The sequence below is a fragment of the Lepidothrix coronata genome, unplaced genomic scaffold (assembly GCF_001604755.1).
Source record: "Lepidothrix coronata isolate B3197 unplaced genomic scaffold, Lepidothrix_coronata-1.0 Scaffold15, whole genome shotgun sequence".
NCBI lineage: Eukaryota > Metazoa > Chordata > Aves > Passeriformes > Pipridae > Lepidothrix > Lepidothrix coronata.
In genome coordinates this window covers 1,909,862-1,934,713 of record NW_016690195.1, presented here as the reverse complement: position 1 = coordinate 1,934,713, position 24,852 = coordinate 1,909,862, and the positions used below count along the sequence as shown (strand labels likewise).

General features: G+C 38.0%; 1 protein-coding gene across 5 annotated transcripts in view; it reads left to right on the top strand.

The window, feature by feature from the left end:
• RNF19A (ring finger protein 19A, RBR E3 ubiquitin protein ligase) overlaps window positions 1–24,852 on the top strand; it is a 54,222-nt gene that overhangs the window by 14,939 nt on the left and 14,431 nt on the right. For all 5 annotated transcript variants that reach the window (XM_017806357.1, XM_017806353.1, XM_017806354.1 and 2 more), the window contains exons 2-3: window positions 18,102–18,850; window positions 24,079–24,287. In XM_017806357.1, the coding sequence (XP_017661846.1) occupies window positions 18,234–18,850; window positions 24,079–24,287 (826 nt within the window). In that variant the 5' untranslated portion in view covers window positions 18,102–18,233. The remainder of the gene's footprint in view (window positions 1–18,101; window positions 18,851–24,078; window positions 24,288–24,852) is intronic.

Below are 24,852 nucleotides of genomic sequence, written 5' to 3'. Positions count from 1 at the left end.
CCTAGTTCTGTTGTTCCTCTGAATATGCAATTAGGGAGCTGTCTTAAAAATGTCCTGTGTCATCCTGAGTCAAAATAATCTGGCTCTTGACTGTGATTTTAATTTTTTGCGGAAAGACATTCTCTTGAATAGTTAACATATCTATTTTTTTACTTGGTTGTTTTTCACTTTTCTTAAGTAACAGATGAAACAGTCCAGAAGAAATGGTGCTCAAAGATGATGGGATTTTGCACTTGCATGGGAAAGTAATTTCAGACTTCTTGTTGTCATTGTATCTTATTTCTCAAAGTTCATTGAAGGAAGTCCTAGTGGGATGTAAATACACTATCAACAGTATCTGTAAAACAGAGGCCCAGAGCTGTTCGAAATAAAGCTTGTCATGCGGCAAAGCTGGAAAGAAGATGAAGGGATCACAGTGATTTGGCACTGATGCTTGTTTGGCAGCCCCCTGTCTTTCTTATCTTGGCTGGTGTTCCATCAGTCAGGGCGCTTGTATACAGATAATGATGCATCAGACTGTGGAAGAGACCTGTGGTATGCCATAATAATAAAAAAAAAAAGACTCTTCTGAAGAATCCACAGTTACTCTACTATCTGTTAAAACTGATTTTTAGATCAATTTGTCTGTTGAATTCCTGTCACTTTAAAAAAAAATTAATCAAACCAAAAAATTTCATGGTGTTTCTTCTCACGGTTTATTATTTCAGTCTGATTCATTTCCTGTTTTTCTGCTAATACTCTGACAAAAGCAGAAACTGTTTGTAAATCTTGAAAATATATAATTTACTGTATTACAGGTGGCTGTGTGTGGCTGTAAATGATGCAGAGATTTATACTATACTTCCCTCTGTCAGTCTCTGGTCATGTACTTGTTTCCCTGGCTAACACTGCTGCTCCAAGGCTTCACAGCTGTCTAGGTGGAAATTTATTTCAGATATGAGAAAGATGAGGATAACTTAGAACTTCTGTCCTCATATGATAGCATGAGAACAAGAGATATTCAGTCGGATTAGTAGCAAATTAAATACTGGTTTTTGAAGGAGTAATTTTCTCAGCTGTGTTTTATTAGGCCGTTGGGCGCATTACCATGCACTTTCTTGGGTATTCACAGCATTGAGAGAGCAGTTTGATACTGATATGGATGGCAATATGGAAAGTGCTAGAACATAACTGGCAGGGAGAGAAATGTACTTTTTGGATTTGAAACCAGTCTGATAGTTAAGAGTTCCTGTTTAGGGCTTTGGTCCAAGAGAAGATTTGTTTCACCAGTGATCTGCACCATGGAGTCTTACATGTGCTGGAGACAGGATCCTGAACTCATTGAGTGCAACTGCTGTTGTGTTCCTGTGAACTTAGGCTAGTTGGGAATGTCAGTGATTTATTTAAATACCAGTGTGTGTTTTGATGTGTTTACTGATATCTTGAAATGTATTAAAATTGTGACATTTTAATACATTCTTGTGAGATTTATGATACTCGAGTAAAATATAGATTGGCCTTTATAGTGTATATATTAAAGGTCTATGGAAAGAAAACTTTTGCATCTTACACAAAAGCTACATCCCCTCCCTTTCAGTCAATTCCTGGAAAAAGATAAGCACTTCCAACAGGGTATTTTTTTCACGATGTTGTGTTTCATGCTACAATTTGCAAATTTATGAATTAGGAGAGTTGGAAGTTTGCAGGTTCTTCTACAAAACATAATCAAATGAAATAATGGCTTAAATACCTTTTTTTAGAACTGAATTTGGAATTACAATAGTATGTTATTTAAATCCTTTTCAAATTTATATTTCTGAATTAGTTTGAGTGATAATATAGCTGGTTTGGCCTGGTATATATGGAGAAGCAAATCAAGGCCTTCAAGCTTTTAAATTCATATTATGGTGAGCTTTCAGTCTAAAAGTATCAACACTTTTCTATTATAGTTTATGAAGTCAGTACTAGAAATGTCACTGAGTTCTTTGGGATTGTTTTTGTCCTTTTTTTATCAAGTGTTTGTCTTTCCTTCTATATATGTGGTCCTTCAAGAATGAGAAAGGCCTGCTGTTTAATGGCATTAAATATCTCCAGGCTACCATTACAGACCATTTTGCTGAGCAAAGAAAAACGTCAGGGGTCTTTCTCCAATGGCATCAGTCATATGGAGGATATTATACTGTAAAATGAGAAGGGGATAAAAGGGAGAAACGTAGTCTTTTTGTGCTGGCGTGGTCTACAATATTTGAGAGGGACTGTGGGGATACATACGAAGAAGGAAAAAACAGGCTATATTTCTGCTCCAGGTGGTGGTGGTATTTATAAATGTTTTTAAGGACAGCCATGGTGATGAGAGAGTGGACTGGTGTACTACAAATATTAGAGTACAAGCAAATGAGTGCAAATTGTGAAGTTATTGTGGCTTAATGCTTTGCAACTCAGACGTAGAAGGCTGACCATTCCTGCAATCCCAGGCTGGCTCTGAGGTAAGACACGTTCCCCCTGTCCGTCATCAGCTGCTCTGTGCATTGTCTGTGTGAGAGTTTAGAAAGTCACATTATCTGTCTGCCTCAAACTTCTGTCTGTAAAATAAGAATTATGTGTCCTTTCTCTTCATGCTTTGTTTTTAGCATTTGTACTATACATGGAAAGACACAGTTACAGATACGCAGTAAGTGTATTATATGGATGGGTGTGTATGTATGGAAAGGGTCTTGACAGGTATTCATTTTGACTAGGGCTGCTATCATCAAGTACACATCAAAGAATTCCTATTTTTAGGAGTGTATCAGGAGTTCTAAGTATTGTGTGCACAACACTGGGAACTGACAGTATCCTATTTATATAAGATTAATACTTCACGTTATAAAACTAGGCATTCAGGTTTTTTGGGATGGAGGAACTGAGGGTGATGTAGGCTGAAACTACTAAAACAGCTGCATTTAAATGTTTTTAGACCAAATCTCCCTCCTTCTATATGACAGCTTTCCCCATTTCACATTATTGCTCTCAAACTTGAGAATCTGCAAAAGAAAATCATAGAAGGAAAGAAGAGACTTGTCACAGGTCCTTAACTCCTGCTAAGTATGAGCCAGCATCATTTATGTTCCTTCGATAGAGTTTGTGATAGTTTTCTGTTAGTAGAATGATTTTAGGGTGAGTGCTGAACAGTGGGATTGCAAATCAGAAAGGTCAGAAATAAGGACAGAAAGTGAATTGTCATACATACCTTTGTTCATAATGGTGATCCTAAAAGAGATGAGTGTGAAAGAGAAATGAAGGAAAGAACAGCTAAAAGAACTTCAGAAGTAATTTTTGAATAACTTTTCAGTTACAGCTGTTTTTTAATGCAGTGTTGAGTAATTGTTTAGAGAATAGTGTAAACTCCATTACTGAAAACATACAGTATACTAGAACTGTAAAAAACAAACCAAACCAAAAAAAACCAAAACAAGACAAAAACTTTTTTCAAAATAAAGTTTGTGTAATCTGCTGTTTTGAATCACAGACTTGAAACTTCAAAATAACTGTTAAATCATAAAAATTTCTATTTTCAGCAGTGTTAAAATGATGTGATTAAAATGTCTCACTTCTAGACTAGTAGAACTTCGTAATTTTATATGCCTTGTTTTTCAGGTAAAGTTGTTGAATTATCAAAATCACTGAAGAAGTTAATCCTACAGTGGAAACAGATGTGCAGCTGACGTTTTTGTAGGGGACTTTCATTCCTCAATAACAGCAGTTGGGCTTGTTTTATTCTCTGTTTTGGCACTGATACAGCGTATGATTCATTTTTGTCTCGTGCTAGCTGTAGCAAGGAAACCACACACATACTGCAGTGTAACAAGGTTAGAGAAGTACATTTCAGACTGAATATGAAACAATCATCAAGGATATTTATTCATTCTGTTGAAGTTTTGTCCTGCATTATAAAGCAGACTGGGAGAAAAAAAATTAATCTCTTGCACTCTTTCACTTTTGCTGTAGGCAGGTCTATGCTGCCTGAAAAATGGAGCTGGTGATAACACTCCCATTACTGAAATCTTGAGTACTTTTGGAGTTTGTTTACTCTGACTGTTTCTTCCTCTCCACCCACCCTGAGAAAACATACTGCATTTGTTGAATTTGTTTCAACAGCCAGAGGAAAGGTCTGGGTTGAGAGTAGAGCTTTGGATTTATACCTGTGTAGTAATCCTTGCAGTTGAGGGGAAGGAAGCTGTGATAGCTGAACTTCCCTAAGAGAGCTGGCATCATGTCTAGGTATTTTGTACTGATCTGGTCTTGCTGGGAGATAGCAAACACAAATACAGGTTTGTCCAGATCGCAGTCCACTGAGCTGGAACGGGATCCCTTGGTAAACTACAGTTAACTGCTGGTAATGTTTGACAGTGTCATCAGGTTATCTAGAGACAGACATGGCCCTCTGGGAATATGAAAATTGAAGCTTCTTTGGGTTCGGATTTTGTTCAAATGTGAACATCATCTGTGGCTTGTCTGGTTTCTCTGTCAGATGCTCAGTTTTCTCCCCAGAGCTGATTTTTGTTGAAGAACAGACTCATGTCAGTGGCTGTAGAAGCTAAGTGTCATTATCCCGGAATGTTCAGTGCAGGTTTGTAAAATACAGGTTTTAAATCGGTTTCAGAACTGCTGTTCTAAGTGAGGGTTCTTCTGTTTCATGTGCCACTTGGTATATGTCAGGGAGAAATTCTGACAGAAGTGAGGAGCTTTTTATTGTAAATGTATGGGGTAGCTGAGAGTAAGGCATGAAGATTGCTTGCAAGGTCCTTGTTGCAGTAAGGTGGCTGTAAATGTCCTTTTGCTTACAGACTTGAGTGTGAGGGTTTGTGACATGAGCCATCACACTTGTGAATGTGCCTTCGTGTTTGTGTGTGGCTTGCTGAGAGTGAATGCTGCATTTCTGAGTAAAAATTCAGAATGTTATTGATGTTGGATTGGAGCAAAGGTGACCCCTGGTCACTGTAAAAAAAAAGAAAAGAGTGAATAGGAGAGGCTTTTGAGATATTTTTCAAGATCTTTTTAGTGTTATTGTTTCCCAGACAGTCAGTGTGAGGTATTCTGCCACCACTGCAGACACGGTGTCTGCAGGCAGTTTCAGCAATCCCTTAGTCTTAAGCGATCTGCAGAATATACAGACTGTTAGCTTTGGCTCCAGTTTCTGCTTTTAGAATAATTCAAATGTTTGACTTGAGGAATCTGTTTTGGTTTTGAAGATGGAAAAGAAGACAGGTGCACTGCTGTCTGCCCTTACTCTGTGGGTCAGGTGGTGTGGCCCGAAGGGACAAGGGGTGCTGGCCGAGGGCTGGTGCTGCCCTCCTGCCAGGCAGCCGGGAGGACACACACACAGCACCAGCTCACCGGCTGCTGCTGAGCTGGTTGCTGCAGATGACCTTTTTGGATCTTCCTGCCACTGCTTTGTTCTCTTCCTGCCTCTGGTTGATAGAGAGAATTAACCTGAAGCCTGCAATACGAGCCAGTCACATGCACAGACTGTGCCAGATACAGCTGTAATCCCGGGCTGAAAAATTGAATTTGTCCTCCCCCTCTCTTCCTGGCTCTTCTGCATTTGTTTTCCCATTCAGGAATGCAACCTCTGAGTTGCATAGCACAATGGAGACTTAATGTAAGTTCTAAAGAGTCTGCTGGCGAGAAAACTCTGACGTCAGCAGAGTTAGGGTGAGGTTTTGCATTGCGCACATTCAGTCGCTCCGGTCTGGAATTATGGCATGCTGGAATGGAAGCAGAGTTTGGAGGGGGGGTGTCACTGTGAATTGTGCTTGTAGCCTGCTGCTCAGTGTTTATCTTTTGTGGGTAGAAAATGTACTTGATAAACTACGTATTGTCCCATTTGTTTATTACAGACGTTGAGATTATTCTGTAAGTATTTGTGCCTGACACCGCTGGCTTGCAGGATATTGCTTTTAGCTCTTTAAACTGTGATTACAGTAACAGTTCTTTGCTGGTGTTTCAAGTGAAGATGTTTTCCAGAGGCAAACTACATGTATTGGTCAAGGGCACTTTTCCCAGTGTTAGCACTATGTTTAGATAAGCAAAAAGAAAATAAATCAGCAATCATCTCCTGCAATTTGACATTCATAATGGTTAATTTGAAAGTAGAAAGAAAGCAAGGACTTAGAGATGCTGTGTGAATTTTTGATCCACCAAAGAAAGTGGTATTTTATTTTTAAGATGAACAGAGTTTTTACTTTTGTAATTGCCAATTAAACAAATATCTTTGACTGCAAAATAAATATGAAAGCCTATGTGTTATATTCAATTTAAGTTACTTGTTTCATCTAAGATTTATCTGGATGCTAACAGCTCAGGAGAGCTGTATTTGAGGCCATCAGAGCAGAACTATGGGTGTCATTGTGACAGGATTCAAAGTCAAGCTCTGTAGGATTGCAGCTGATTTTAAAAATAAACAAGAAGCATTTGTAACTTATTTACTCTGCTTTCTAAAGGAAAAAATCGTCCCGATGTTCAAGGACTGTATCTCAGGTTTAGGCTAATGAGTACTCATGGCTGGAGGCGGCATCTTCTGTACTAATTCAGTTTACCAAATGTGATGTGTCTGTGGTCTAGGGAGCTTTTAAATCTGACTTAAGGTGTTGGGGTTTTTTAAAGTTTTACTAAAAAGGGTATAGTTGAAAGCATATTACCAGTGTTACTATTTAAAAACCACAAAGTGTGGATTTACCTCAGAACCTGAAATAATACAAGTTTGTTTGGCAACTATAATTAGAAAGTGTTTAGCTGTTCTAAATAATGGAGAAAATAAGCGCAATAGCTTTTCTAGGAATTGCATTATGCTTGCTTCATATTTTCTTTTGTGCCTGTAATTGTTGGAAATAGATGATGTGTCATAGTCTGTCGCACAAAGGGGCCCAACTAATGATGTTTCCATAATTATGTAGAAAGAGCTGTTTAAGATGATGCTTTGGAGGGGAAAAAAAGTAACATCCAACACAGAAAGAATATGTGAATTTGCATGTGTGAATGTGAGGGGGTATGTGGAGGGGTAAAGGCTTTGGAATCCCTCCTCAAAAGCATGAGGGGACAGGAGTTGTACTTTAGAAATACTCACTCTGTTGTGAGGCCTGGCAGTGGAGGTGTAACTTGCTCATTTGAAAGTAATGGAGTAAATAGAATAGTGCAGATACTTCTTGACACGTGCTCATTTGTCTCCAGTAAGCACTAAGAACTGCTGCAGCATCCTCAACTGGCAGAGGAACATCACTGTAGGTCCCATGCATTTTTTTCTGGCTTTGTATTCTGTTGGTAAGTTTATAAAGCACAACAGGGAACCTTTGAGTATTTAATTTTATTTTTTAAGGTTGAATGTGAAGCTTTCTGACAATCCAGAATGCTGCAGCACTGCCAGGGTCTCGTGAGCTCTGTGTGACCCAGCACATCTCCTGACACACAGGACTGCAAGGCCTCTGGCTAATGCCCAGTGGTTTGCAGGGGATTCCCAAACCCCCCTGTGTTGATTCATGCTTGAACGCCATTAACAAGGCAATGAGGACTAAGAAAGTTTCACAAGAATAAGTTTTTAAAGCCGTGAGTGGGGTGGTTTTGTGCTGACTCTTCCAGCCATTTGGTGCAGCAGTTCTTTTGCATAAGGAAACTCTGTTTACTCCTCAGTCTGTGTTGCTGTCAGTTTGGATAAACTCTCATCAACCTGGCTAAATTCTGTTGTGTGCTGACATAGCATATTTTTTGGCATAGTATGATGTTGTTGCAGGTGCAATAACTGTGCTGGCAGAATAACTCCTCCTGTTGGAATATATTCTATTTCCAGCATAGGTACAGCATCACATGTACTTTAAATGACAAGCATTCAGCTTGTTCTTCCTTTGTGCTTTTTAACTAGCATTTACACTAGTTACAATGCTAGTGGAGTCTGCCTGTAAAGGCTGCTAGATCATTCCCCTTCTCTTCCTGGCTGTGCTGAATGGGCTCTATCTTTTCAACCTGGTCTTTTTAATTTATTTGTTTTCGGCAGAACTAGAAGAATCTTTTCCACTAATTCTTTCATCCAAAGATACATCAATAAGATTTAAATTCTCACCTGATGTATTCGTAAGCAAAGATCTGTGTGTCTGATGGCTAGTCAGGTTATTTTTACCTTCCTTTCCTAATATTCTCCTTTCATTCTACATTCAGTTCAGCTGTGAGATAAGTTTCATGGTACTTCTGCCATTTCATGACGCCAGTGGTTTTTCTGGAGGCAGTGAGTTTCCTGTCTGGAAGCTACAGGCAGTGTTCCTGGCAGGATGGAGTATTTTTGTTTCCCTGGCTAGACCCTTCCCTGTCTTAGCTTTTGTCTCTTTTTCTCTCAGTTGTTCTTTTTTTCTTGATTTCTTTTTTTTTTTTAAATTTTTTATCTTGGTCTGTATTTGAAATTGCATCGGTTCTTTTAGAACTATGATTACAAAAAACTGACTTGGTGATTTGAAATACATCCATGCAGAATTTTTCAGTTAACATACTGACAGAGTAAATTAATAGGTCAAGCTGCAGTAGAATTGGACATGTTTTACTAGTCTTTGCACTAATCTCACTTCTTGAGTGAACAGGAGTGGTTAGTTAGACTGGTGCAATTAGTACCTGACCTGAGGGTGGTTTCAGAAGTTGTGGCATCAGCCATAACAGAGTTCAGAAAACTCCGTCAGTTTTTGACCATATCCTGGACTTGCTGCTGCTCAAATAGCATATGAATTATTCACTCAATTGACCAAGCTTTTCTGAAAGTTTTTATATTGAATTATATTTACCAAAATTTTTAGTTTCTCTATAAAGAGACATGTCAAACGAGACCAGTGGAGGGCAGTTACTTAGTTCTCAGTGGCTGAGATACCGTCAGTTTACAGTGACTTAGTGAGTCACTGTGAGTTGTCACAGTGGCTTTCAGAAACTGTGACCAAGTTCTTATCCTATCCTATAAGTAAGGTCTGGTTAGTCTGCTGAACTTAATCTTGCTGAAAGAATTCAGAACTCTTACTAACTTGGTCCCTTTTAGTTCCTTTAGTTGGTTTACTTTAAAAATTTTATCCAAAGTATATCTGTATATATTTTTTTAATAAAATCGGTAAAATAGCACCGGGGAATTAAAAGAGGTAATCCATTAATAGCTTCCAGCATTTCTTCATTTGAGGCAAAGCTATTTCAAGATCGGGGGGGGGCATTTGGTGGTTTTGAGTTGGGAGTGTTTTTATTTTTTATTTCTCTCTTCTCTGCCTCCAAAATTGAGGTTAGTTATGGTACAAAAAAAACAGAGCTGGAAGATGCTACCGGTCAGCTGGACAATAATATCTTCCCTCAGCACGAGACAGAAACTTCTGGCTCTTGCTGAATTTAAAAATCATTAGGAGCCAGTAGCTGAGATCTGTTACCTCTTTTATATCCCCCCAAGCTGCTGTCTCTCTGGTGTGCTGTTCAAATTCTGTGTGCTCCCTCTGGAACTTGTGTTCATGGTTTCAGATCCCTCTACTACAGTATTTGTCCCTCCTTATATCTTAGTACACATTATTTGGTTTGTTTTTATAGTAGGGCAGTCATTTTTTGCTTGAAAACATAAGCTTGTCAGAGTTCAGTATGTAGCCATTACTGTTTTACCAGGCAAAATTACAGACCTGAAATTAAATCTGCTTATTCTGGAAATTTATGAGTATTGGTTATTTTCATTTTGGAACAGTTTTTCTGTAGGAATGATCTCAGCATTCAGGAGTGTTGCAATGTTTTCCACTTGCAGGATTGGTGACACTGCAGGAAACAAAACTTTCTGTTGTTATTTCACTGGTGTCTATGTATGTCTTTACTCTGATTGTTTTGCAGTGTATGCTGTGGAATAAAAAGCAACTTCAGGAAATACCAAGCTATCATTCAGCAATAGTTTTAAAGAGTAAAACCAAAAGTGGGCAAAACTTGCTTTCAACTGACATAAATACAGAGCTGAGAATCTGAAAATTTACTTTGGGATTATTTTGCTACTGCCAGATAATGTGGTTTGTTTCATGTATGCTTTTGTTAAGAATGGATCTGTTCGTACTGTATATGCATTCTTAGAAGACAGAATTTAGAATCATGTTCCTTAGTTCTTTTATATTAACTGCTCTTACAGATGGTTAAGATTTTAAAAACAGAATTTATAGTATATTTTTACTTTAGGGATGGGAAAGGTTTTGGGTTTATGGGATTTGTTTTGAGGATTAAAATAGCTAAAAATTCTGGAGATTTTTTTGTTGTTGTTCCCTTCCCTCCCCCCCCTCAGTGTTTCCAAGACTTTGATTTCTGTTGGCAGAGTTTGGTGTACATTTGCTTACAGAATGCACTGCAGTACACAGGAGAGGCTTTTGACACACAAGCGAGTGCACGGTTGAACTAAGACTGCTCTGCGGGGTTAGATAAGGGAAAATTCATCCAGTTACTCTTATTTGCAACAGGCGCAGGCCTGCAGATCCACAAATAGAAAGCATCTCTCCACTGAGTTCTTAGCTCTGGTCAACCATTGCACACAATGTACCCAGATTTAATGCTACTGGTTTGGAAAATTAATGTTTTTAGAATTTAAGGAATTCTTGCCCATTTGCCACCAGACAGAGGGAAGGCACTTTGAGTGCACTTTCTTCTTTATAAGCATTTTATCTGCAAGAGGACCAGTTTCGCTGGAGTTGCCAATCAGTTGTTCAGAGACTTTCAGAATGAGTTGAGCAGCTTGCAGGACTTCCTTTCTTAATAGCAGCTGTCATGGACACATGATACAGGATGTATTGCTCATAAATTTCTAGGGAAGAAGCATAACTTTTTTTTTTTTTTTTAATAAGCTGTTGAAGATTTTTCTCGCTGTCAGACTGGTTTGTCATGTGCTACATACCATTCAAAATTTTAAAATAGAACATTGTATATCAGTTAACTTTTGGCAATTCTGCAGTGTGTATTCTGCAGGCTTCTCTGTATTTTAAATACTGTCAATCTTTTGATTTTTATGCCCGGTCAGTCTGACTCTCAGGCTTTGAGCTCAAGCAGGTTCATAGTCTGTCTGTTTGCTTCATTGTTTTACAAACAATATTGCTTTGTTCTGCAAGTGAAAATAGAATTTCCAGATAATTGACACAGGACTTTAAGGAAAAATAAAGTACAGTCAGAGTAAACTGAGACATGGTAACAGTGCAGTAAACTAGAAACTAGGCTTTTAAGAACTATCTCTGCCTCATAAGTGCTTTTCTCTTAATTCTTGTGTGATAATATCTGTGAATATCAGAGATGCTTAACATGGAATCATAGAATAGTCAGGATTGGAAGGAATGATAAAGATCATCTCATTCCAACCCCTCTGCCGTGGGCAGGAACAACCTTCCACTATATGAGGTTGCTCAGGGCCCCATCCAGTCTGGCCTTGAACACTTCAGGGATGGGGTATCCACAACTTCTCTGGGCAGCCTGTGCCAGTGTCTCACTGCCCTTTGAGTAAAGGATTTCTTCCTAACATCAAATCTAAATCTCTCTGTAAGAAGTCAGGAGAGACTAATTATTAGAAGACTCTCCTTAAAGTAAACTGAGTGCCTTGTAGAAACTTCCATATGTTAAAACAAGTCCTTTTGCTCCTGGAAGATCCCTTGTTTCTCCCTTGGCAGTGGTCTAGTGGCCTACATGTGCCAAGCTGGCCTGTCCCATAGGGTTTAACTTCCTTTCATTTTAGGGATAAGGGCCCTACTCAATTCTGCTTGTCAGTTCTGTGCTCATATGGGCATGTCCCAGATCTTGTCAACACCTTCACTGATCCCACTGTCATCTCCAATGTCAAATGCGTGAGTGAATGCTTGGTACGATGCTTGCAGGGAACTCTGCTCCCTCCCAGGCTTTTGAATTTAGATAAGTTAAAAAAGTGAAATTTCACCGGAGCTGTTCTTCTGTTGTTTAAAGATGATATGTGAAGTTTGAGACTTGACATGGCAGATTTCTAAAGGTTTTGAAAAATTTGTCTTGGATTAGTTGTGGATTTGGGAATCCTGTTTTTGAAATAGTGGCCTCTGTGCAGCTATCAACAGTCCATTGTAAGCGTAAAGAAATGAGATGTAATTAACTAAATGATCAAGTAATTTTCGCTCTGGATTTACTACTAGTAGAAGCAAGTCTAACTTTTGTAATGAGTAGTCTTCACGCTTTAAGAGAAGCATTCATGTACATGGCTTCTGAAACAAAGCAGGATAGAAAGTAAAAGATACTTTGCTGCAAAAGTGTCTGAAGGGTAAAAATTAATTTCATAAAATGCAAACTACCATACTGGTGCCCTTTTTTCAAAAGAGAAAAGTCATAATGAAGTAAAAGTTGCCTGAATATATTTTTAAGGTAGTTTTACACAGTTCAGTTTAAGTGAATTATTTAAGACACTTTGACTTCACATTTTTGCATCCTGTCATACTATAACAAATCAATGTAAATGTTTGACAAGTATCTGTAGGTCTGAGTTTGAGTTAAAAGCTTGAGAAATCTTCTGGCACAAATGTTTTAACTTCCTTTTGTAGGATTAACTTTTCAGTTTAATCCAAATAGTATCAACTTTTTCTTTCACCTTTTATTAGAAACCGAAGATAGAGGACATCAAAAACCCTGCACAAACTAAAGTATCTTTACAGTCTTTGAAACATTACATGGAATATGTAACTATTCTTGATTTTAGTTTTTGAAGAAAAGTATATTGGAGTCATAAATGCATTCTGATAATTGTTGCAATAAAGCATTTCACCTGCACAATACACATTCATCTAACACAATACGCTGTATTATGTTACCAATAAAGGATTTTATTTTTCGACTTAGTGCATATAAAGGTTCTGCCAGAACCTTTGTTGTTTCAACAGAAACAACATTTGTTTACTTCCAAGTTGCAAGGTATTGATTCTGCTTGTACTAAATCATCTGTGATTAAACCAAGTAACGGTGCTAGCATGTTCTGGCACCATGCACATTGATGTGAATATGGTGGGGTGTTTTTAATGGGACAGAGTGTTGCAGAAGCACATAGATGTCAAAATTGTTGAACTTTTCAGTTGGTTCCTCTCTCTGTTTTAACTCAGCAATGCTAGATGTATAATTGAATCTGAGGCACATGTAAAGTGAGTAGGAGTATATTTTTTCAGAAATCCTAAGGCAAAAGTGTTTGGATTTTTTTTTTCCCCAATTTAAAGAAAACTGCTGTGGAATGAATTGGCATTTAAAGAATGGCCATTGAAATGAGATTAATTGCTTTGTTTCAAAATCCTGTGCATTCATATTTCATTTAGTAGCTTAAGCTTTTGCATATTTTATTCCACTGTGTTTACAGTTCTTAGATCATGGTTTAAATGTAAAGGAAAATTTGGGTTTGATGCCTCTGTTAGATGCTTAGAGGTACCTCTATGTTAAGAACATCATAGCTTAGAAATTCTGTGCGACTGACAGGAGATGCTTATTGGAAGGAGGAGGCAGAAATATATGTCAGATCTGTGATTTTCTGGTGTATGAAAATCAAGCTCCAGAGGATTTTTTGTTACAGCTCTCTTTAAGGTGTATCAGTGCATCTCAGAAAGCAGCTACAGAGTATAGATGCTGGGAATTACAGATGTCAGAGAGGAAGCTGTCAGTAGTCAGTTTTAATCAAGAAATAACTTTCACTATGCTAACAGAGTCGGTGCTTGGTTAAATCATTGGAGGAGCAAATGCCTAAGTTAAAGAGGGTTTGCTTGGAACAGGGGAAGTCTAAATTTACCGTTTAAGCACCAATTACAAGGGAATATTTAAGGGTTTTAGTGAGGATGTAACTACATTGATGCTTATTGTGGGTTTTCTCCTTTTCTACATAAATGTTTAAGCCTGCCTTCGTTTTGCAAACGTGTGTGAAGCTGTTTGTCCCGATGGCCAACTGCCTGATTTGTTGCTCCTGTACACCAGGTTGAATGTGTAATGGAGGAGCAGGCAGGCAGCATGTTGAGCTTGTGCCTCCCATGCGTTTATAGGACAGTTCGGAGCATGACGGGGTTAGTTTGCCCCAGCAGGCTTACTGAAATAGGGCTTTGCTGCTCCTTTCTTGCAAAATAGCAGGATTATCCTCAGCTGCCCTTAGGGCATTTCCAAAATGTTTTGAAATTGGTAAGAGACAAGCGAAGATTGTGCCATGGGAGAACCATACTAGAAGATACTCTTCACCCCAGTCATCTCTGAGTTGAAAACTTCTCCTTTTGCGAGATTATTTGATTTCCTTTCTCTCCCTCACTATATGGTCAGCAATAATATTTGCTTAAAGGAACATGGTCAAAAAGAATTACAGAAGGAAATTAACTGGTGGTTCATTAGGTTTCCCCAGCAAACAGCTTAGGCAGAATTGCAGAAGAAACAGATAGCAGTTAAGTACTGAGCTTTACGTGAATTGCAACTGTAAATGTCATTTGTGCTTTTGGAAATCTTCAGATGACAAGGTGTGTTTGTGCTGTGGCAACTGGTGTTTTGTGGTAGTCTGTGGCACGAGCAGAATGTGAAGCACGGCTGGAATTTGAATTTGTGGTAGAGCTTCGGGCATGGCGGGAAGCCAGAAGCATGGTTTTTCTGTAGTCAGTAAGTGCTTTTGAGGAAATGTTGAGAACAGTGGTGAACTTAAATTTTTAGGATTTGTGCTCTGTGGTTTTTCTGCCCCTTTGCTGTTGCCCATATTAATTTCTTCTGTGTGTTGACGGAATTTATCCGTGAGGGTAGTGCAAAACTTGCAGTGAATTTTGCCTGAAAATCAGATTGTTTGTTATTACCGTAATTTGTGTGTCTTTGGCTCATTTCAAGTAGTTGGATTTCAGAGCTTCATTTTGCACACAGTGTATCTACTTCATGTGGACTCATTGTTACTGGAATAATACGGGCATTGTGTCCTCTGGCTGTACAGAATCAAATATTTTTTTTCCTTCTTTTTGTCAGCAAAAACATGCAGATGCTGTGTTGGATTGGGCAACATGAGAACTGGCTGGTGCTCCAGATTGCGCTGGGAAAGCTTTTATGATTTTGTACGGCTCTGATCATTGTTAGCATTGTAACATTTGTCTTCATTTTTTCCTGTAATAAATCATCTACTGAATCTTTTCACTTCGGCAAAGTCATCTTTGAACGTCACTAAAATGTCAATCCAGAATTACTATATAAGGAAATTCATGGCTTTTAAAACTAGCTTTCTGCATTTAAATCTAGAGACCATAATTGATGATGGTCTGAAATAACTGGCAACTTTTCCATTGAAAGATCCATTCAAAGTTTTAACTATTTTCCTTAGAAGAGCAATCTTCTATTTCTGAGAGACGGCTTATCAGATCCCATTGCTCAAAGAACTATAGGACATAACTGGTCTCTTTCTTTACGGCATGGGAGAATCTTTGTTTATTTAAAAAGAAAAAAAAAAAGTACAACCAGTACTGCACCAGAGCTGCTATTTCTTGATTTTGTACATCTGTTGGAACTGGCAAAAATGCTGTAATACACATTCTTTCCTCTCCAGAGAAAGGGAGGAGGGGATGGCTTGTAGTCATAGACTTGGCTGTGTTACTGTGTTTACTTCCTACCTCCTTCTATTTTACTTTTTTCTTAAAAAAACAACAACAACAAAAAACTTCTTGCCTGAAATGAGTGTTTTGATTGCTGTTCATTTCATTCATGGACTCTCCTGGTTTAGGGAGGATGGCACTTTCCACTGCCCTGGTAGTATCTGTCTGAACATACCAGTGTTACAATTATGCTTTTAAGCATTTATAAGCTTTTATAATCCAATTCTAATAATGCTTTTAAGGTTATCCTTCCACTTCTAAAAATATAAACTTAATTCATTGTCAACCATAGGCTGTATCTATAGCATATTTCAGACACCGTCTCCCAGTTGCATGTATCTGTGATACAACATCATGCCAAGATGCTAGAGAGAAGGATGTCTCCTTCTGTAATCATTGTGGACCTGGCTTTTCTAGTTTCTTTCTTTTTCTTTTTTTTTTCTTTTTTTTTTTTTTTTTCATAAAGGAATGTTTTAGTTCATGTAATGAGAAACAGCGGCTGTAAAATTATTAAATTTGTTTTGGGAACAGAAGCAGGTAAAGCATCCAAGATTCTTTTTGGCTAGATTTTTAGTATAAAAATGTTCCCTTAGGAGGGAAGGAAGAGTATGTTATGTTCTTGAAATATGCTTTATTTTCGACCCTGGGAGTAAACTAAGATTATTTTTTTTAATATGTTCACAGTGGTAAGATTTTCCTTTATTAAAATAAAAAAAAAAGAAGGAAAAAAAGCAGTAATAATTCAGCATTTGAAAAGTAGAATATAGTGTTGTTTTTTTTTCTTTCCAAAAACTCAAGGACCTCAAGACTTCATTTTATCAAAACCAGGAGGTGTAGGGGGGTTTTTGGTTCAGGTTTTTTTTATGGTGGATGTTTATGGTTTTTTTTTCTCTTTTTTAACTTTTACATTTGAAGAAGACAGTATTCTTGTGGGGTGCTACTATACTGGGTGGTAGTATAAACTGAGTAGTGTTGTCTTGGCTACCTGCTCGGACATACTCAACACCTTGCTGTGTGGTCTGAAGAGGGTTGAGCAATGGGTTTGAGCAATGGGTTTGCTACGCAGATTGCTCTGGTGGGATGGACAGGCCGTGAGCTATTTCTGTGTTTCCTCTTTGGAGAGGGATTCCTGTTTCCGCTGCTGGTCAGTCTTCCTCTGAAACTTCCTAGTCTTGAACCAGGCAGCTCAGTGATCCCTCCCGGAGACACACACACCGCACGCGGTTGTTTTTGTGCCGGTCTCTCACTGGCGTGCAGACTGCCTGACTTTGGTAAATAGAGACATTCATCTCTACATTCCTTTGCTTCTACCTTTGGACTTATTTTTTGTATCTGGTTTCTGATTTTATCCTTTGATAAAGTCATAGAAACCCAGTGCATGCCTTTCTGGGAGTTAAGTTGGGAAACACTGAGGAAAGAAATGGTGCGAGCGATAGTTGGATTCGAGTCTGCAGCACTGGTGTCACGTAAGAAATGCCTTCTCATTTTTCTGTTACAGAAGCAATACACCGAGAGTTAGAAAAATTCACTTTGTACAATCAAGCTTCCAAGAAATGGGAATGTTTGCATGTTTGGGGAGAAGTTAGTGGTTTTGATTGGAGGTGATTTGCCACTTCTTGTAGCGGTCTCCTCTGTCAGAGGAAAATAGGAAAACACCTTTCTTTTTCTGTTGTCTTGGAACCAGTGAGTTAAGCAGCAGGGAACAGAAGGAAATCCTTGCTATCATCTTGTACATAGACAATAACTGAAGCTTGATATGTGATGGGAGTCTGGTTTGGGGGCCTTTTTTTTTCTTTTTTTTTTTTTTTTTACAAAACCCAATCTGATAAAAGATTCAGATGTTGTCACCTTAACTGCACTCTTTGCTTGATTATGTAGAAGTTGAAAGGCAAGGCAGTGTTGGCTGTCATTCACTCTGCAGCTCTGCTCCCTGAAATATTCAGATGCCTTCTGTTATAAATATGCATATTTCTCTGAGAACCCTTAGATTTTGAGAATATCTTGAGTTGTTTAGCTACAGTGATTTAATTTCTGCTGTCAGCCTAAGTGGATTCAAAACACACACAAAAATCTTTCTTTTAATTAACTATACTGGATTCTTAGTTGACCTTGTCACACGTGTGGAAAATGTAAGGTAGAGAAAATAGAAAGGTTTTTAATGCTGAAGCCTGTTACTAAGCTTTCTAGAGGAACTTGTACACTTATTTAGCTGTCACCTTGGGTTTTGGTAATTTCTACACATGCACACACACACTCCCTATTTTTGCCCCCCCTTAAGAGAGTAGGGGAGTGAAGATGCTGTTCTCCACACTGATTAAGTGTAACAAAGATAGTCCTTGACCACAGGGAAATGTCAGGCTTGTTAGGATAAGAAGGATGTGAAAGATAGAAAAGGTTGACAGAAAGAGGTATTGGGTCAGATGGTAAGAGAAGATGGTAGTAATAGGAATAACATGTCATTAGAGAACTGTAACCTTTCAGAACCAAAAGTGATGGTTGTGATTCTAATTTTCCTTTTTTTCTTCTTTCCTCCTTATATAGGGAATTCCTCTAAAGAATTTGCTGGAAGCAGACACGTGAATTTTCTGCATGAAGGCTCTGAAACTGGATTACAGAATAATATGCTGGTATCCTCTGACTCTGTTTGATCCTTAAAAATGATTAGGATTGTGTATGAAATTTAACTCTTTTCTGATGAGTGGCCTAGACATGAGTTTACATCGGCAAATGGGCTCTGATCGGGACCTCCAGTCTTCTGCTTCCTCTGTGAGCTTGCCATCGGTTAAAAAGGCACCAAAGAAAAGAAGAATTTCATTGGGCTCGCTTTTTCGGAGAAAAAAAGACACGAAACGCAAGTCTAGGGATTTAAATGGAGGTGTCGATGGAATTGCAAGTATCGAAAGTATTCATTCAGAAATGTGTACAGACAAGAACTCTATTTTCTCCACATGTACCTCTTCTGATAATGGAACAACCTCTAGCAGCAAACCAAGTGGAGACTTCATGGAATGCCCCTTGTGCCTTTTGCGGCACTCCAAGGACAGGTTCCCGGAGATAATGACTTGTCACCATAGATCTTGTGTGGATTGCTTGCGTCAGTACCTCCGGATAGAAATCTCCGAGAGCAGAGTTAATATTAGCTGTCCAGAATGCTCAGAACGATTTAATCCTCATGATATCCGTTTGATATTAAATGATGACATCTTGATGGAAAAATATGAAGAGTTTATGCTGAGGCGGTGGCTGGTTGCGGATCCTGACTGTAGGTGGTGCCCAGCTCCAGACTGTGGGTATGTATTTTTCCCATATCTGCGAAAAAGTGAGAGCCTAAATACGTCATTTTCATAGCGTTGTGCTTTTGAAAAGTTACTTGCTTTACTTTAGCATATTGTTTTGTGTTTTACAAGTAGGTATCAGGCAGAATTCTCTCTAAAAAAAAAATTAAAATACAAGAAATCAAAATAAATGAAAATCCAAGCCACAACCCACCTTCCAAAATAAAACTCTTTCTCAAGTAGGTTTTTCTTATTTTCTGCACCGAGGGAGTTTCAGCAGTGTCAAGGAACTTTTATCGCTAAATGGTTGCCATGTATCTACGTCAGGTAAAAAAAAAAAAATGAAGTGTTGCACTGTCAAGGCAGTGGTGGAAAGCTGAAACTAAAGAGAATTGAAGATTTGGTGACTGCTTTTAACTTAGTTTATTTGTTAAAGCACAGTGTGTGTTTTGGCTTTTTAACTGTGAAAAATGATTTAAGCTTTTCTTTGAATTAAAAGGCCTCTCCTGCTAGAGATATCTTCCATCTTGAAGTGCTGTTGAGACAGCGCTTGTTGCCTGTCAGCAGGATTCTGATGTAAGATAATGAGCTTGTTCTTGCTTATTATCTGAGGAATGTAATGTTTTAACATTGCTTTAGTACTTAAACAGTTCTGAAACCATGCTGAATTCTGACATGAGTAGGCTGAATACTACTGAGCAGCTCATCACGCTTTTCTGCTACTGGTGTCTCATAATGCCATTCTTCAGCAAGCTGCTTTTTAGAGACTGTTTGCATTATCATACTGCTTAAAGGTTATAGCCATGACTGCAATCTGGATGTGCAGTACTCAATAAAAACTCAGAGAATGACACCTGTGTTTCAAAGCCTCACAGGTGAGCAATAAGTAGAATGAGGAAATGGACAAATGTTGGAAGAGAACAAACAGAATAGGACTGACTGTTAGGTAGATTAAATATTCCAATATTAATATTCAGGTGCTTAATGTTTAGAACTTATTTCAAGTACAATTTTGCTTTCATACTTTAAATGAAACAGAATTTTTGAGTCAAAAGCGGGGACTGGAAAGGTCATAGTTTCGTATCTGGTCCAAAGTGGATGGCATTGCTCAGGTATAGTTTAAGGAGAGAAGGAGAAAAAATGTGAGCAATGTACAGCTTGCTCTTAATACTTAGACACTGCAAAACAAAACTACTAGAATGTATTACATGATAGGCAGAAGTATGCTTTGCTCAAGTTTCCCTGAGTTTTTGAGTTCTATATAAGTCGTTGTTACTCGAGGTAAGGGGAAGCATTTAAGAACTTTAAAACCATTTTCTATTAAACTGTGTTTCATGGTTAGGATACTTTTTTAGTACTTAATTAAGTAGACTAAGGCAGGTTTGTTGAATGGAGACTTTTCACTTGGCCTGTTTTTTGTGCTTCAATTTTCTTATCTGTTTTTAGAAAAAACTTCTAAGTATCTTTCAATGGTCAGAAACTGCGATAATTGCTATGGGTAACACCATTATAAAAATAAAAAGTGGGTTTTCAGAGTGCAGTTAAAGTTCCATGCAATTGTGTAAGACCACAGCAATGTATTAGTGTACAGCAAATATTTAAATCATTGATCCAGAACTACCTGCTGTATGCTCCTTACTCTGGGAGTGGAATCCTGTGCAAAACACAGTATATTGTCAGGCAGATAAACTCTGCCAATGTCTTTGTGTGAAGGGAACAAACTAGTACTGTATGGGCAACCTTATGTTGTACTTTTGCTAACATGACTTCTCATGACACACTTCAAGTGGTACGGAAATGCTTCACAGTGATAAATGAGTTCTGCTTTTAATGCACAGATAGTACCTCCTCACTGAATTCTTATTACTAGTTTAAAATGGGATGAAGTTGGTTATGGGGGTACTTCTCAGGAGGATCATTGTTTATGGTTGTCATCCTAAAGGAACAAGAGCTCATGCAATCATGTTTTGTCTTTTTCCCATCCTTCTGCTTGTTTTGAAACCTTTAGAACTCTCAGATATGTTGGGCAGCAGGGGTTGAACATTCAACATAAATTAATCTAAGAAGTTTTTTGGGGAAAAAAGCATACTGGTTGAGCAAAAGAAAGACCACCAATAATGCCTTCAGCAAGAGTAATACCTGCTTATGGATCCTACAGTTCTGGTTTTAAATTTAGCTTCCTGGCAGCGACCATAGCACTGTGTGGCAAGTCAGTGTGTGCCTAGCTGGGAGAAAGCACACACAGAGAGGTGGGGAGGAGTGGGAGTGGTATAGAAAGTAGTAACATGGATTTAATGTTGTTGTGGAGTGTAGAAGGAGGATGGAGGAAGGAACAGTTTTTGAAATGTACTTGCAGAATGCATTAGAGTTGTGATGGTAGCTAACATGATTTTAGCATGGATCAAATATTTCATGAGGGAGCTAGATGGAATGCATTAACTAAATTTGTAATTCATTCCAAAGTAGAAGAGGTGCAAAAACTTCAGAGGGCAGCATTATTTCCTGGAATTGACTTTAAGATTAGAAATAAGTAGTGTAATAAATCAGAAACTGGTGCAAAGTGGAGCATTTTGGTAGGAAAAATTTACTGCACAAATAGGTAAAAAATGGATGGTGTGCAATTGCTTCAGCTCTTCCCAGCTTTGATAAAACATCCCATGTAATATTGTTTCAGGGTTTGGGCATCACAAGAGGACAAAAATTCAGACCAGATACAGAGCAAATAATATAAAAACTTTGATCCCAGAGAGAAAAGAAAAAAGAGGAAGAGGGGAGCTAGGCCAGACTTATAACATAGGGTTTTTTACATCATGGACCCCTGTGCTCTCAGGAAAAAAAAACAATGAATGAAACCTTTTCAGCTGTCTTTCACTCTGTTTGGGGTAAAAAACAAATCATAGACATGGCAAAATTTGAACCAAAAAGATCTCAAAACAAAGTTAACTGCAGTATTAAGTGTATTCCTATTAATTCTGTCCCTGTGGAGAACTTATCTTCCCAACAAGAGAACTATGGATTAGTTTGGAGGAGAACCTTTGTTGCAGTAGTTGTACCCTGGATGAGTTGTCTGGGAGCTGTGGTGTCTCTGGGACTACACCATTCCAGTGCCAGAATGGTTCATCCTGCTGGCACCACAGACTTTCTGACCCTGGGCTATTTCGTCCTCGGCTTTTGTTGTGAGCTCAAATGTATCCTGATCGTTGTTGTTACCTGAAACACTGTGAAAGTCTGGACTGGTTGTAACCTACCTGCAGGGGCTTGATAAGGGACACTGTCACAAAGGTGATCCTTCTCTGGGGAAGGAGCACAGATAAGGAAACAGCCTGAACTGTCTCCCAGACTAATTTTTTTATATTCTGTTTTTTGTATCAGTTTTCCAATGTCATTTTAACAAGCCTTATTGAATTAGTATTGCAAATGTGTTCTGTCTTCTCTTTGAATTGTTTAGTGGTTTTGCTCTGTGATTGTGTTGCTCTCATTATTAGAAGAGAGCAGTAATTCTTAGATTTTCTAATCTTTATCAAGCAAAAAGCATATCAGGCAAAAGAGTGCAAAATCTTCATCCCTCTTCTTAATATGCAGCCTTTCTTCAACTAATTTTTCTTTGCCTCTGGTTTTTGTTTTACTGGTTATTACTTTGAATTTGGTTGGTTTACCCTTCTCTCAGCCTGACAAGAACTTCTGGCTTTCACATGTCCTGTTAAATGGATGCAAAATGTTGAAATTAAACTTGGAGTCTTGTACAGTTTGAACTGAGATTTTGCTCTGGTCTAAAAAGTTACTTTCCAAAGGTGTGCCAATACATGAGTCCCAAATGAGGAGTGCTTTCAGGGATGTGCCCATGCTTAATTAGCAATAGGAAGGACGCAGGATATAAATTACACTTACAGATTACAGTTAAGATTTTTTTTATATAATGTTAGCAAGCCTTGAATGTATCCCTGTATATGTTGAAGCATTTGGATCAGAATGTCTCTGTGTACATGCAGAGCAATTTTCAGTTTGCAGAAAGTGGGAAAAATGGAGCTGATTAACTTGACAGCAATATAGAAGAGTCTAGCAATTATCGAAATTTCTGCTTGGAAAGTAAGAAATATTTGAAAACAGGCAAGCATGTATCTCACTTGTAACTTCATCATCTGTAAGTGAAAGGTTGAAAGCTCCTATTTGTTTGCAGAACTTCTTGGGAGGAACCTCAAACATGCTGTTTTAAAACAATAATGAAAGGGATAAGATTTGCGTTAATGTTACAGAGCTTCAGAACTAGCTACTCTAAAATAAAAATAACTAAATTTTCAAACAGGCATGTGAATGGGAATAATTTTTCAAGTATCATTACTGATAAAGAATATTTTAAATTTATGCAACTGCTATAAAATGGACAGGGGCAAAAGTAAACAATTTAGTCTTAAAATAAAAACAGAAGTTTAACTCCTGCAGCATTTATAAATCTGTTGAAATATATTCCGAGGTGCTGTTCAGGTTAATAATAAAGCTATACATCTGTTTTCATACCAGTGGACTTAGTAGTATATATTTTAAGGAAAGCTAATGCATAAAATCATTGAAAAAATTGCAATGGGTAGGAATTAAGACACGTGTATATATGTTTGTATGTACTACTGATATGAACGATAATACATATTGTGTTTTTATCATTTGAACTTTGAAACGCAGATCTGATGAAGAAATTAATTTGTTGCTACAACTCTCATTGTATAGAACTGTTCATGTAGTGCCTGATTATGAAGTAGCGTAACACAGTTTTGTAACTCAACATTTTTGGAGCTTTTTGCTCTGTAATATTATCAGAGTAAAGGTTGCAGTGAGGCACTGAACTCTTACCAATTTTGGTGTTTACTGTTTGAATTGTATTTTTAAAAATGCATTTTTTGGAGTTTATTGTCCTGCTCTTCTAATCTGTGGTTTCTTTGTGACTGTAAACCTTACAGTATTGCGTTCAGCCTTAAATACAGTATATTTCAGTACTGCGTGGAGTTAAGGTGAATGAGAGTGTTGTAGTGATTAGAGTATTTCTGTTCAATTTTAATCTAATGCAACGACAATAGAGTGGTGAAAAGAAGTGATAAGGAACCCGTGCTGGCCCACCTAATGTCAACTCCTGATGTCCAGTGCCTTTGTACCTGCTTCAGCTGCTCTGACAGCTGTCTCATCAGCTTTGGGCTATAGTTAGAACTGGTTTTATTAACAAAATTCTCTTTTGCCCCTCTCGATTGTTCAAGATATGCTGTGATCGCTTTTGGATGTGCCAGCTGTCCCAAGCTTACGTGTGGACGAGAAGGCTGTGGAACTGAGTTTTGCTACCACTGTAAGCAAATTTGGCATCCCAACCAGACCTGCGATGCTGCTCGCCAGGAGAGAGCTCAGAGTCTGCGCCTGAGAACAATTCGTTCTTCATCTATTAGTTACAGCCAGGAATCTGGAGCAGCAGGTATTTATGATTAGGGTACTGTGTCTGTAAAACATCGCTTTTGTACATTTGCACAATTAACCCTAAATAAGGAAAGAATGGAATAATGGCATGGTAGATACTAGATGCTTTGTCTTTCAGAAACATAAAATAACAATTCTAAATTTGAAGTAAAATTTTAGATGTTATAATTTGAAGTCCTCTGTGACCAGAACATCTGAGTTCAGTCTTAGAAGCTTGTCATAATTTGAAATTCTTACTTTGCAATTAAAAAATGTGAAATCAAATGAACTTGCTGCAAGACATCCCACATGTTTAGCATGTTGACTTTTTTAGTTGTATCACTTACACACTGGGTACACTTGTTTTCTCCACTGTAGGTGAAACTTCCAGGGCTGCTAATAATAAAAGCTATTAAAAATAAAACTCAAATCCACTGATTTTTCTGCTTTCAAAATAACTATTACTCTGATGCCAACTCTGAAGTTTGACATCTTTGTTAGTACTAACTTCTGGTTTTCTAGGATACACACATCTGTCCTGTCTACCAGAAAGCAAACAATTCCAACTCTTAAAGCTGAGCTTG